At 30.7% G+C, this 13,296-nt stretch overlaps 5 protein-coding genes and 1 non-coding gene across 6 annotated transcripts; 3 read left to right on the top strand and 3 right to left on the bottom strand.

Moving 5' to 3' along the window:
- Kpol_219p1 (uncharacterized protein) lies at positions 1 to 750 on the top strand (the record flags this gene model as incomplete). Its single annotated transcript, XM_001642273.1, has 1 exon — positions 1 to 750. A coding segment is annotated over one exon (750 nt), but the record flags the coding sequence as incomplete, so codon positions are not given.
- Positions 751 to 1,016: 266 nt separating this feature from the next.
- On the top strand, positions 1,017 to 1,976 carry Kpol_219p2 (uncharacterized protein; the record flags this gene model as incomplete). The annotated part of the gene is made up of 1 exon (XM_001642274.1): positions 1,017 to 1,976. The coding sequence occupies one exon, from the start codon at positions 1,017 to 1,019 to the stop codon at positions 1,974 to 1,976; it is 960 nt and encodes a 319-aa protein (XP_001642324.1).
- Positions 1,977 to 2,208: 232 nt separating this feature from the next.
- ARO3 (3-deoxy-7-phosphoheptulonate synthase ARO3) lies at positions 2,209 to 3,327 on the bottom strand (the record flags this gene model as incomplete). The annotated part of the gene is made up of 1 exon (XM_001642275.1): positions 2,209 to 3,327. The coding sequence occupies one exon, from the start codon at positions 3,325 to 3,327 to the stop codon at positions 2,209 to 2,211; it is 1,119 nt and encodes a 372-aa protein (XP_001642325.1).
- A 1,633-nt stretch (positions 3,328 to 4,960) lies between these two features.
- Positions 4,961 to 5,032, bottom strand: Kpol_219trna1. The gene has a single exon. It is a non-coding gene; the product is annotated as a tRNA-Gln (tRNA).
- A 1,485-nt stretch (positions 5,033 to 6,517) lies between these two features.
- Positions 6,518 to 6,838, bottom strand: Kpol_219p4 (Tkp4 protein; the record flags this gene model as incomplete). Its single annotated transcript, XM_001642276.1, has 1 exon — positions 6,518 to 6,838. One exon carries the CDS (start codon positions 6,836 to 6,838, stop codon positions 6,518 to 6,520), a length of 321 nt encoding a protein of 106 aa, XP_001642326.1.
- Positions 6,839 to 8,523: 1,685 nt separating this feature from the next.
- Positions 8,524 to 10,488, top strand: ATG13 (serine/threonine protein kinase regulatory subunit ATG13; the record flags this gene model as incomplete). The annotated part of the gene is made up of 1 exon (XM_001642277.1): positions 8,524 to 10,488. The coding sequence occupies one exon, from the start codon at positions 8,524 to 8,526 to the stop codon at positions 10,486 to 10,488; it is 1,965 nt and encodes a 654-aa protein (XP_001642327.1).
- Positions 10,489 to 13,296: the final 2,808 nt, after the last annotated feature.

Below are 13,296 nucleotides of genomic sequence, written 5' to 3' on the forward strand. Positions count from 1 at the left end.
ATTAGAATTAAATTAGAAAACTGGGTACCTTTAAAAACTAGCAATGAGTTGATAATGCCAGGTCTAGGTAATGACGAACTATTGGATATTCGCAACTATCAAGCTAAAGCTGCTAATCCAGAATCTGAAGTCCTATTGGAGGATGCCGATGAAAACTATACATTTATTCCAAATCAAGAAACAATCAATCAACTTTCTGAGATGGGGTTCACAGAGAATGCTATAACAAGGGCATTGTATTATAGTGGTAATGGTAATACAGAAGCTACTATGAACTGGTTACTTCAACACATGGATGATACAAATCTTAATGATCCATTTGAAGTTCCTCAAAAAGCCACATCAAAGACAGAAGTGGATGAAGAATCGTTGAGCAACATGGTCGCAATGGGGTTAGATATGAAACTTTCAAAGAAAGCCTTAATTTTAAATAAAGGTGATTTAAATAGGAGTGTGGAATGGGTCTTTAACAATATGGATGATGATGGTGAACTTCCACAAGCAGATAGTCCAAGCAATACTGAAAATAAAACATGTGGTTATAATGAGCCAGGAAAGTATAAGTTAACTTCAGTAGTGTGTCACAAAGGTAATTCAGTTCAGTCTGGACACTACGTTGCTTTTATTAAGAAGGAGATAGAAAATGTAGAACGCTGGGTATTGTACAATGACGAAAAGATAGTCATCGCGGAAGATCTGGAAGAATTGAGCAAAAATGGATATATATATATTTATTCAAGAGTTATTTAATAAACCATATGTATATAAATAAGTATCATTAGATTAGCAAATACAATAACAAATGTAGCCTATTAAGTTCGTCATTGTCCTTCTTTTAAATATACATGGAATATCATTAAAACATCGCGAACAAATCCCAGAGAATCTTAGCTTCGGCTGATATAAAGCTTATATAACAAATATAAATGTGAAACAAACCTTAAAAAGATTAAGGTCATCAAGGTTATATAAAAACAATATTGTTGTAGAATATTTTTGGGATATTTAAGTAATCGATGGAAATGGATAATAATAATATTAATATTAATAATAACAAATTTATCGGTTTAGAGTACGCTGTTCCAAAGAAAGTTTATAATTTGAAGGCCATGCAACAGGATCAACTAGGTAGAAGTTTTAATCAGAACGTCACACAGGCATCTCATCCAAATTCTCACAAGATTGCTTATGGTGTGGTTAATATGCAAAATCCCTTCGATTATCAGAAAGATATACCTGTAAGTAATGGGATATGGCAAGATTCGAATCTTCCAATGAGAGGATACACGCTTTCTAGATCTAATTTGCCTGTAAAGGTTTCTGAAACTTATGGGGGTAGTAATCAAATTTTAAATATAAATGCTGGAAATAATATGAATAGTACACCTATTAAATATTCTGAATTCCCTCCAATAGGGAATCTTATGCTTTCTATGGATACTAAAAAAGATCTTACCTCAGATGAAAATCCTTCCAAGTTATTTATGGAGGAAGATCTAAGAATAAAAGAGGAACAATTAAATTCATTGACTAAGGAATTGAAAAACCAAAAAGACTTATTTAATAAGTCTTTAGATTACAATCAACTGGGTTTTAAGCATGATAAAATTAATCAAAAAGATTTGGCTCAAGAAATTGCACCTGATTCTGTTGAAAGTTTATTTAAGACGCTATCATCAGAATTGCAGTCTAAAGAGGAAGCCTTAAGTGATCTTCGAGATAAATTTGAATGTGTATTAACAGCTTTGGCATTAGATACTGAAAATCCTATAACAAAATATGGAAATAATGATACCGAATCAATAGCTCGTAGAATAGTCTTGCGTATTGAGAACCTTTCAAAGGAAAATCAAGAAATGGCTAAATTGCTCTCTTTTAATAGTTCTAAACAGACACAAATTGAGTTGGAGCTTGTTAGAAAAGAAAACGTTGAGTTAAAAGAACGATTACGTAAACTTCACGAAACTCGATCATAATTTTAAATCCTTTCAAGAACTATTCAAATCACTATACCCTTAAATAATTGCTGAATTAAAAATCAAGACATTGACATCAGAATTAAATGATCTCTAGATTCAATAAATAATATATATATATATATATTGATACCTAAATGACTATTGATGTGAGATATAAAGAAAGGAGAGTTATATACAATATTTAATGTATATATTATTCTACTTTCCATTTAATATGAGCGAACCTGAATTATTTCTTTAAGACTACTCTTCTATTTCTAACACCTTCAGCTAATAATTCCAATACATTTTCAGTAGTTTCCCAACCAATACAGGCGTCAGTAATAGAGCAACCATAAATCAGTTTATCACGGCCACCTTCTGGAGGGACATCTTGCCTACCTTCAATTAGGTTTGACTCTATCATTACACCACACAACCCATTTTCACCAGCAGATAACTGATCATAAATTGATTGCGCTACCTTTGGTTGATTTCTGAAATCTTTGCTGCTGTTGCCATGAGAACAGTCAATCATAATTCTTCTTTTATTATCGTTTTCATCAATCAAGTTGGCCTTTAGCAAGAATTCTTTTGTCTTTTTAACACTTTCAGCATCGTAGTTAGTACCAGTCTTACCACCTCTTAAAATGACAAAAGTATCTTGGTTACCTTCAGTACCAACGATAGCTGTAACACCAGGCTTTGTAACAGATAAGAAATAATGTTCATGGGCAGCAGCTCTCATGGCATCAATTGAAACCTGTAAGCCACCGTCAGTACCATTTTTAAACCCGATTGGAAAAGATAAACCTGAGGCTAATTCTCTATGTAATTGAGATTCAGTAGTTCTGGCACCAATTGCACCTAATGAAAAACAATCACTTAGAAATTGTGGAGAAATAGTATCCAACATTTCACCAGCAATTGGTAATTTTTCTACTAAATTAGTGAACATTTCCCTTGAAATTCTTAAACCTTTATTAATTTGGAAAGAATTATCAATATCTGGATCATTGATTAGACCTTTCCAACCTACAGTAGTTCTTGGTTTTTCCAAATAAGCTCTCATAATAATTAATAAGTCGTTGGATAATTTTGATGCAATCTTGGCTAATCTTTCAGAATATTCATAAGCTGCTTTTGGATCATGAATTGAGCAAGGACCAATTACTATGACTAATCGATCATCTTCACCATTTAAAATCTGATGAACAGATTCTCTAGCATCGACGATATTTTTTTTACCAGTTTCAGAGATAGGATACTCATGCTGAAGAAGGTCTGGAGAGGTCAATGGATCATAACCTTTAATTCTCCAATCTTCCAACCGGCTTCTGTCACCAACATGGTCATTTTTAATGAACATTTTTATATCTTTATAAATATATTAGTTGCAGTGAAAATATCTATCAATATGAAGAAATTTCAAAATTTATAATTGCTTGTCTATATTATTAAAGATGCAATTTCTGAGTATAGCAAAAATAAAGGTACTTCTACGTTTCTTGCTGCTGCAGGTTCTTATGCTTTAGGGAAGCTAGAGATCAAGACTCTTGTAAAATTTAGTATTCTATTTTATTATATCTTTATACTTGGATATGTAATGAACAATTACAACAATAATGGGTAATTAACCTTAGAGTCCAAATATATATATATATATATATATTATAATCTCATCTATCTATTCCTTCAAGTTAAAATTACTCTGAAAAAAATGTGTTAACTGCAAAATTAATGTGTTAACTGCAAAATTAATGTATTACTCATTTTAAATCATCCCAACTCCTTCAACGTTTTGTTAGAAGCGTTTATTTCCAAACACTTGTTCATCAATCTTCTTGGTGTGTGCATTATTACTATTATTATTGCCTTGCTTTGCTTTTGATTTTACTCTGCTTCTGGTTGGAATGTCGAGCTCTTTTTTTTTTCTGATATCGAACGAAGCGGAATTATATGTTCGAAAAATGACTAATAAGGAGAATTTCGAGTCGAGGGTAGCCATGTATTAAAACACATCAACTTTGTCTAGCCAACTGTTCTGATTTTTTTTTTGGTTATGATGATGATGGTGATGAAGTTTTGATTCTCCATTGATAGATATATCTATGTCTTGTTGCTATCGGTTATATTTATATTGGACAACATATTTCTAATAGACAGATGCAACATAGTATTTTTGCAATTGCTTCACAACAACAACAAGCACCTCCACAGCATCCGCGGTCGTGATGATGTGGTGGTGGTGCCTGTTGGATGTATATAGGTTGTGGAGCAGGTTGGTAGTACATTGCTTGTGGTTGATAGGTATTATAATGATTATGGTGGCGAGGCATTGATTGATTGGATTTAGTTATGTTCTTGATCTTGACTTGGAATTGTGAGTGGGATTGGGAACTCTAGTTGGTTTCAAGACTGCTTCATTATGGCACTCATATCTATATCTATCTATAGCTATATATATACATATATGTATATGTGTGTATGTATCTGTTTATATTACCTGGTAAAATTAAAAATTGTATGTCAAAAATAGAAATTAATCACTGCAACTACTGTTAAGGTATATAAAAATATTTCTTGAAAATACAGATAGAAGCTATCGTTGTGGGAAAAAACAAACATAGACTAATAGCGAAAACTTATTCATTGACACCTTGTTTATCTCTTATCTATCGGTGGTTAAGCCTCTATCTAAAGTGGCTAAATCCTATATATCTTCAAAAAGTGAGGCTGTGACTCTAATGGTCTAACATTAGTAGTGCGGTTTTTCTAGATTCAAACTAGCTATGTATTTTAACGCCAAGTTTCTCAATGGAATACAGGGCAAAACTTCCGTGTTTTTCTAAGAAACTTAACTTAAAAAAATAATGGAAGGTAATATGATCTTATATGGGGATCACCAACCAATTCTCTCGGATCATTTTACCATAATACAGAAAAAACGACACTTCTGTATAAATGGGCTGGTTGAGTTTCTTCTTAAGAAACAAAAAGTCAGGTCCTACCCGGATTCGAACCGGGGTTGTCCGGATCAAAACCGAAAGTGATGACCACTACACTATAGGACCAATATATTTTAAAATTTGTTATTGTATAATATGTGCTTACTTGTTATTAATATGAATAACTCTGATTAAAATACAACACTAAATATATTGATATATATTTCTTACTTGACTTTCCTTACTAAATGGAAAACTCTTCCTAATATACATATCTACTCTATTCTTTTATATATTTCCTAATCTCCTTCATGAGTTGGTTGCAGCCAACTCATATTGTGACATCTCACATTCTGACTGGTGTCAATCTTATTAACTGCTGACATTGGTCATGTGACGTTTCTTATAAAGCCATATTATCATGTCTCACGAGTGTCTGTCCGAAGTGAAAATTCTTCAAGGCATCTTGAAGTATAAAAGAACCTTATGTAACGTCATATATTAAGTAACTATGTATCAGAATAAAGAAATGATCCAGTTATCTAGTAAACCAGTGACAATGACAGTTGAGACCAATCCTACAAACCAGTATTAACCCTGATCGTAAGCTGTTGTAACCTAAAATGTATGGTTCACACTAATGGGTTTCAAGGTTATGGCAATAAAGGTTATGGCAGTAAAGGTTATGACAGTAAAGGTTATGACACGTTGCAATTGTTCGATCGCAAATGTCATACTCGACCTTCTAAGTAATTGCCAAATCATATCATAAGAAGTGGAGTGCAAAGGCATCACTATTTTTATTATAATTAATTAATAATTCTGAGATTATGAGATTGGATCTAAACCTATAAAAAGGCATGACATTTTGGTACATCTAAAATATTGTTTATCTAAAATATTAATATATATTTATTTAGTTACATTTATAAGACACTACGGAGAAATAAATATAAATATTATATTAAAAACATCTTGTATCAATCACCAAAATGAATCAATCAGATATTACTTTTACATCTGAACATAAGCAACGTCCTACGAACCTTAACAAACTATTAGAATGCCTTCACTAAATAATACAACATTTGTTGTATTATTTAATAAGGACATTCTGATAGTATGTTATGGTTCTGTATTGATTTCGGATTATAACATAATACGAAGAAGTGGAGTAATCAATAAACAAAGGATTTGCGACACTGTCACAAACAAGAACGTATATAAAGAACTAGATAATTATCATAGCTACATGAATAAGTTCCCAAACTAAAAGGGACAGACTTAATTATTATTACAATATACAACTTAATATATTAATCAGTATATCTACCTTTAGCTTATACTAATATATTAGAATATAGTACACATATTACTTCTTTAACTAATATAATACTTATTCACTATTATATAATAACCGGTCAAAACAATACAGTTCTGTTGTGTATTGATTCCACGTTAGTACAAGATGACAGGAATAAGGAAAGAGGATCTGTCATGATTGTTAAAAGGAATGACGCTAATAGACAACTGACATGACGTATATAAAGGGCATAGCTCCTGAAGTAAAGATATACACTTTTGTTATTAGACAGAAGACCATAGAGATCTTTATATATTTAATACTACTGTATAGTTATTATAATAGTTAATTAACCTCATAGAGCTTATAACTAGTAACCTTAAGTATTGACTTCTACGGCTTGTTTCCCTAGATAAATACTTAATACATTGATATTCAATATTCCGGATCAAACAATACAGTTGTATTGATTTTGTATTCTTTGGCCTGTAATTATTATTTTGTAGAGAATCAGAGGGTTGTGTATTCTTTACAGAATCGTTCATAGTAATAGATTCTTTATTTATTTCCAAGGACATTCTTAATAAGTTGATATTGATCCGGTGTATTAAAGTATAAAATATACACATGGGAATATAATTAACATGACAAGTGTCAATTAAGATCTTGTCATTTCTTATATAAAGTGTTGGAAAAGTTTTAACGTCAGAAATAACACGTTCGTGTAAAGTAACATTTCTTTATCCTATATGAATAATGTCGTAATACTGTATTCTTTGTTGTGAATTCTTTAGTTGTAGATATCTAATAATTGTACGTCGAATAAATGCTGTTATGGTAATTATTCTATTCGTCTATTTGGTGGTAGATTAGTACTGTAAATAAGTATATTTATTAATTAAAGAGTTCTATCTCCCTTCTTCTAATGTACAAAGTAAGTAAATAATATACAATACTATACAACTGTTTCAAATAGTAATTACTATTATTCTTTATAAGTATGAACGATAATAACACTTATTATCTGGTGTCATAGATCTTACAATCCATTCGTATTAAACTATGTTGAAACAATACAATACGTTTAGATCACGTGTTACCTCATAATTCTGACAAATATAGAACTTTATTATTATTATTAACAAGTATATTTACTTTAACTTACAGATCTCCACCCTTAAGATCCTATAGAATAAACGCCTACCAGCCTTCATTCTAACGTATACCAAATTCAATATACAACTAAATAATAATAAAGGCCAAATAATACATCGAATACCCATCACGTGTTCCAATAACATACTGTTACCCTCACTCGTATTTTCATTTTTTACAGTTAAGATGATTAGAGTAAAATACGCGAATCTTGATAGTCATAGAAATAATTTAAATTTAATGAATGGAATGATTTAAGTACATCTAATTTTATATATAACAAGAGTGTGTAATAAAGGATAAAGGTTTTACGTATTTCAAGAAGTCAGTGAATAAAGGCTAGATTATTGCTTCTGATCCTTTGAAGGTTTTAGAAGTGTTATCTGGTATTGTATTGTATTGTATTGATATATATATATATAGTTATTTGAAGTAGAAGAAATTATAGGTAGGTCTATTCTGCTACTCTGCTATTGTATTTTGGGGTTCTATATTCTTTTACTATCTTAGATATAGTATAAAGTGAAATTAATAGATTTGCTAGTGGATATATTGGATATATAGGACATATTTATTAACATTATTGCATTTCTAATATCCATCTTTTTTTGTTTTGGAAGAGAGGCAAGAGAGATAAAAAAAATTATTTGATCTATTAGGATTAGTTTTAACCCAAGCAACGAGTGATAATAGGTAATCTTTTTTTGGAAAACATTTGAAGTTTATATCATTTATTCGGCAAATTAAGTTTGGAATTGGCTAATCTTCCTTTTTAAATACATCTAATTTAACTCACATTCAGTTACTTCAAGAAGTAGGAATTAATTGAAATTTTTGCTTTATCATTCTCATTGAAAAACTGGTATTTAGAAGGGATTTTAAAAAGGAAATCTAAAGAAAAAGCTCTAATAAATCATTAAATCTGAGTCAGTTTGCTCATTATCGTGTTGTTAAATTTTAAACATTCATTTTTTTTTTAATCTTTCAAAGATACCCTTTTTTTTCTTGAAAAGGAAAAAAACATAAAAAAAGAAGATTCATACACAATTAACAGTCAATACTCTTTTCTATATCATTGAACTTTCAACATTTATCAATCCACTTTTAATAGTAATCATATATCCCTAATATATTAATTGAAATCAATGATAACTATACAATGGCTCCACATAATTGTGATAGAGAGTTGATTGATTTAATACATAATTTTTTCCTACGATCGACTTTATTAATATGTTCGTCAAAATTAAACAAAAATCAACATTTATTGGAAGAAATACAAAAATTTGATTCAGACTTAAATGAAAAACCTGATTTACCTAAAACTATTAATGAATGGTTCCATGATGAAAATGAAAGGAATCTCCCACCATTGGTAATTGAGACTTTGCTAGATTTAAAGAAGTTATCGCCTAATCATTTTGTTACATTAAGAGATGATGACGGGAATGTTTGGAATGTTTGTAAAGGCACAAAAAAGTCAGAAATTGTACTGGAAAGATGGCTAATAGAATTGGATAATACATCCGCAGCATTTCAATCATATAGAGGAACGATTGACTCTACTGGTGAAATTAGAAAACAAATTGTGCTACTCGCCCGTTATTTAGTAACGTTGATTCAAATTCTGCCTAGTAATGAGTTGGAAGAAAATTTGACCAAAAATAGCACTAATTTAATATTGTCATTAAAACGTAAGGTAATCGATGGTTCAAAACCAATATTATCAAAGGGTAGAATAGGTTTAAGCAAACCTATTATTAGTACATACTCAAATGTCATTAATGAAAGAAATATACCACCTCATCTTGAACAGAGGAAAATCACACCTGTATATACGCCATTAGGGCTATTGAGAATATCAGTTTCTTTCCGCCATGATTGTCGATTTGAAGTTAATCAATCTACAGATTCGTCTGATAATGTAGCTTCAAATACTACAAATATCCATCAACATTTAGAACCATTGCATAACAAAAATTATACAAACACGTCTCTTTCTATTTCTCCCCATTCGCATATTGCACTGGCATCATCATCTGAAAGAAATTCAATAGGTAAGAAAGACTTGAATTCAAAGCCAATTCACCCCTTCAAGACCGGTTCTGTAGGAAGCTGCACCATCAATCAAAGTCAAGCTATGATCAGGACAACATCAAATCCATCTGTAATAGCAACATTAAGAGCACAGAGATCAAGAAATGATTCCATATCCTGTCAAAGTCAATTGGAAGATATTCAGCTTGAAAGCACAAGTGTTGGTAGTGGATCAAAATACTCTTCTTCATTTGGTAGGATTCGCCGGCACTCAAGTGTCAAGTCCTCAGAAAATGTTGAGAAGCCTATAAGGTTGGTTAAACAGTCCAATGCTCCTACAGATGATTTGTTGGACTTTGTTAAAATGATGGATGAGAAACAGGAGCTAAGAATAACGAAATGTAATATCAGCAGCAATAACGCTGATATTTCGAACTCCATCTTACGTTTTCAAAAGTTAAAGTCATCTAACGAAATATTAAGTGAGGATCTTTCAATGAGTGTTTCATTAGAAGGTGTGAATGCAAGCATGCACAGGCGTTCGTCGGTTTCACACTCTCCAATACCGTCCGTATCGCCCCCTGTTCAGTATCCATCCATTCCCTCAAGGTTGTCGAAAACTAATCTACAAGAGCAAGATACCTTTAAGACTGCAGTAGTGAGCAGAAGAAATTCAGTTGAAAAATCAAAAATTAATATTTCACAACCCAAAACAACAGGAAGAATTGAAAATGAACTAGTTGACAAGCCTCTTTTTAATGAGGAACATGAATCAAAGGGGGAAGAATTACTGGCTTCTGGAATTATTGGGCCAAGTTTTAAGCGCTCGACATCCCCTCATTCGATTGAAAGTGTTTCAAGTTTAATTTCGAAAACTAAAATTGCATTTCAGCAACCCTCCTATTACTCTCATCCTACAACAGCAGCAGTTCCTGCGTATGCAAAGCTTCACAGGCCTTCAGTTCTTTCGACTGATGTTTTGTCAGAAGATCAAAATAAAAAGGTGGTGCAAGATTTAAATAATAATAAGGATGAAGATGATGAGCTACTATTTTTTATGAGTGATATGAATTTATCAAAAATTTGAATGTTATGACAACTCATCTTTAATCTACGAAGTGTCCAATCTTTATGTAGTATAATGTCGTATTATGATTATAAAGTTTATCTCCTATTTCTAACTTTAGTATTTGGATTTTATTATAATATTCAATAATATGTAATATTAATAATTACAATAAAGGTTAATTAAGAAGAAGGTATATCTTTTTTAGTGAAATCATATAATATATTTTTTAAATCACCTTTATTCTAAAAAATATTTAATTATTAAGAAGGGTTAATTAAAATTACTATTAAAAAAAAGTTAAGAGTTAATACTATGTACATGATAACTCTACATCTCTTTTTCAATTTTCGGATATTAGTTAATTTTCCAGATATTTGCTTCTCTTCTTAATCCTTATGTTTGAAATTGATACATATAAATAAAAGTTTTAACAATTCTTATTTTACACTTGAAGTTGTTGTTGTGACATAAAATAATTTGCTTAAAAATCAAGGTCGCTACTATTTCTGAACAGCGATGTCATCTTGACCAGAATCCATATAAATTGACTATATATGGGATAAAACTGATAGTTGAGTATTCAGGATGAGAAATAGTTTTCAATGTAAGCTAATTCTTGATATACATAGTCTAGGTATGTGAACGTTTAGTTTTTACGTAAATGGCAAGAGATTATCTTTTATTTGACAAATATATCATTATATTTAGTATACCCAAATTAAATATAAGACATAGTAGATTTGATATTAATGCTTCAAACATTTCTTTAAGTTTGCGACTGTTTTTTATTTTATTTGGCATACTTTAGTTTTCAAAATCAATCTCTCACAATAAATAGGTCATCGCTAATCATGAATTTTATTATTTATTTACTTACCTAATTGTATAATTGCTGTTACCTAAAAATAAAGTAGCCTGGAATAAATAAAGTGTATAATTTTGTTGCCTTTGGTTTGATAATTGAAGCATTGAAAATTACTTGAAAAGAAATAATGTTTTTATTTAATTTCTTGGGAAAGAAAGTTTGTCAACTTTGGTAATTTAAAAATCTCAAAATACCTTGATTCTAATCAAAATATAAAATTTTGATAAATAAGTTTTGAATTACGTGAACATTCGAGGAAGCCAAATCTGCTTTGCTATTCACTCATCTTAATATGGGTACATGTATTGTTTAACCTGTTACATAGCATATGCGTTATTATTAATTGTGGCGGCTCGCCAATTACTAATGGTCTAGATGACATGAGAATATTTGTCAAAATATTTGGCATATAAATAGAAGCTGAATGCCCATTTTTGGTATTTAGCATAATTGTATAATTTGTATATATTATGTTATAGTTTGAAGTGTAAAAGGGGTAAAAATTTTACATATCAACATGTTGTAACCTAAAATATATGAATTCCATATATAGGTTTACAGATTACTTAAATCACCTGATAAATGATACTTGTATTATTTGGCCTGTAATTAGTAGTTTTTAAATATTATTTAGTTGTGTGTTTAATTTGTTATACGTTAGAATGAAGGCTGTTGGGCGTTTATGTTGTAACCTAAAATGTATGAATTCCATATATAGGTTTACAGATTATTCATATCACGTGATAAATGACATTTGTTGCCCTAATGACATTAATGCAAATATTAACAATATGACCTAAGAGATAGATTATAGATCTGAATGGTTCTAGAACATTCTTATGAGCTGAAAGATTATATTTATAACCCTAATCATTTTAATGAACAATGATTACTAATGATATGAAGAAATAGTCTGTCAATATTATTGACAGCAATTATTATGATAGATTCCAATAGCTCGATAATGATGATCTACTTGATCATCTGAGCAATTGATGATCATGTCATAGGAAGTGGAGTGCAAAGGCATCACTATTTTTATTATAATTAATTAATAATTCTGAGATTATGAGATTGGATCTAAACCTATAAAAAGGCATGACATTTTGGTACATCTAAAATATTGTTTATCTAAAATATTAATATATATTTATTTAGTTACATTTATAAGACACTACGGAGAAATAAATATAAATATTATATTAAAAACATCTTGTATCAATCACCAAAATGAATCAATCAGATATTACTTTTACATCTGAACAAATATCAACTTATTAAGAATGTCCTTGTGATTAATAGAAGTATTTTGTGGATTGAATGGGGTTGTTGTGTGAGTCCTTGAGATGTCTACTGTCTGTACACTTAGTCCTGTTTTTTGCTGCTATATTTGATTTATGCATCCTGATCTTATATACTGTACGCGTTTTTGTTCCTTGTTTTTCGTTTTAGCTTCAATACTTTGAGTTTGATGTACGTTGTATTGTTCGCTCGTCTGTATAATCCCTCCCTTTTCTAACTGGCGTGTTTTTTTGTGTTCAGATTTTACAGGTGGTTTTACTTGATTTGTTGATTCGTTCGTGTTAAATTGGGAGTGTAATTCGTTTAGGTGCTATCATGATATATTATGTTCGGCGTCAAAGTGTATGTGGTCTGTCTTTATGGTGACGTAACTGGGATAGTAGATGATGGAATTTGTAGTGCCTATACCGGGCCATGTTGGTTGTTGTCTCCTTATTAGGTTTTGTGTTCTTTGCTCTGTCTTTACCCTGTCAGTTTCGCGCTTTTGGATGGTATCGGACGTTCTTAATGACTCAGTGGAAGAGGATTGTTCGTGTGCCTGGTTGTAACGTAGTTCTGTTTACTTTTGATTTATTAGCTGTTCTTTTTCATGGTAATGTTGGGCTTGCTGTTATGATTTTCTTATTATATTTTGTGCGAATACATTGAGCGTTGCTCTT

The sequence above is a fragment of the Vanderwaltozyma polyspora genome, genomic scaffold (assembly GCF_000150035.1).
Source record: "Vanderwaltozyma polyspora DSM 70294 KpolScaffold219 genomic scaffold, whole genome shotgun sequence".
In the NCBI taxonomy this organism is placed as follows: Eukaryota; Fungi; Ascomycota; class Saccharomycetes; order Saccharomycetales; family Saccharomycetaceae; genus Vanderwaltozyma; species Vanderwaltozyma polyspora.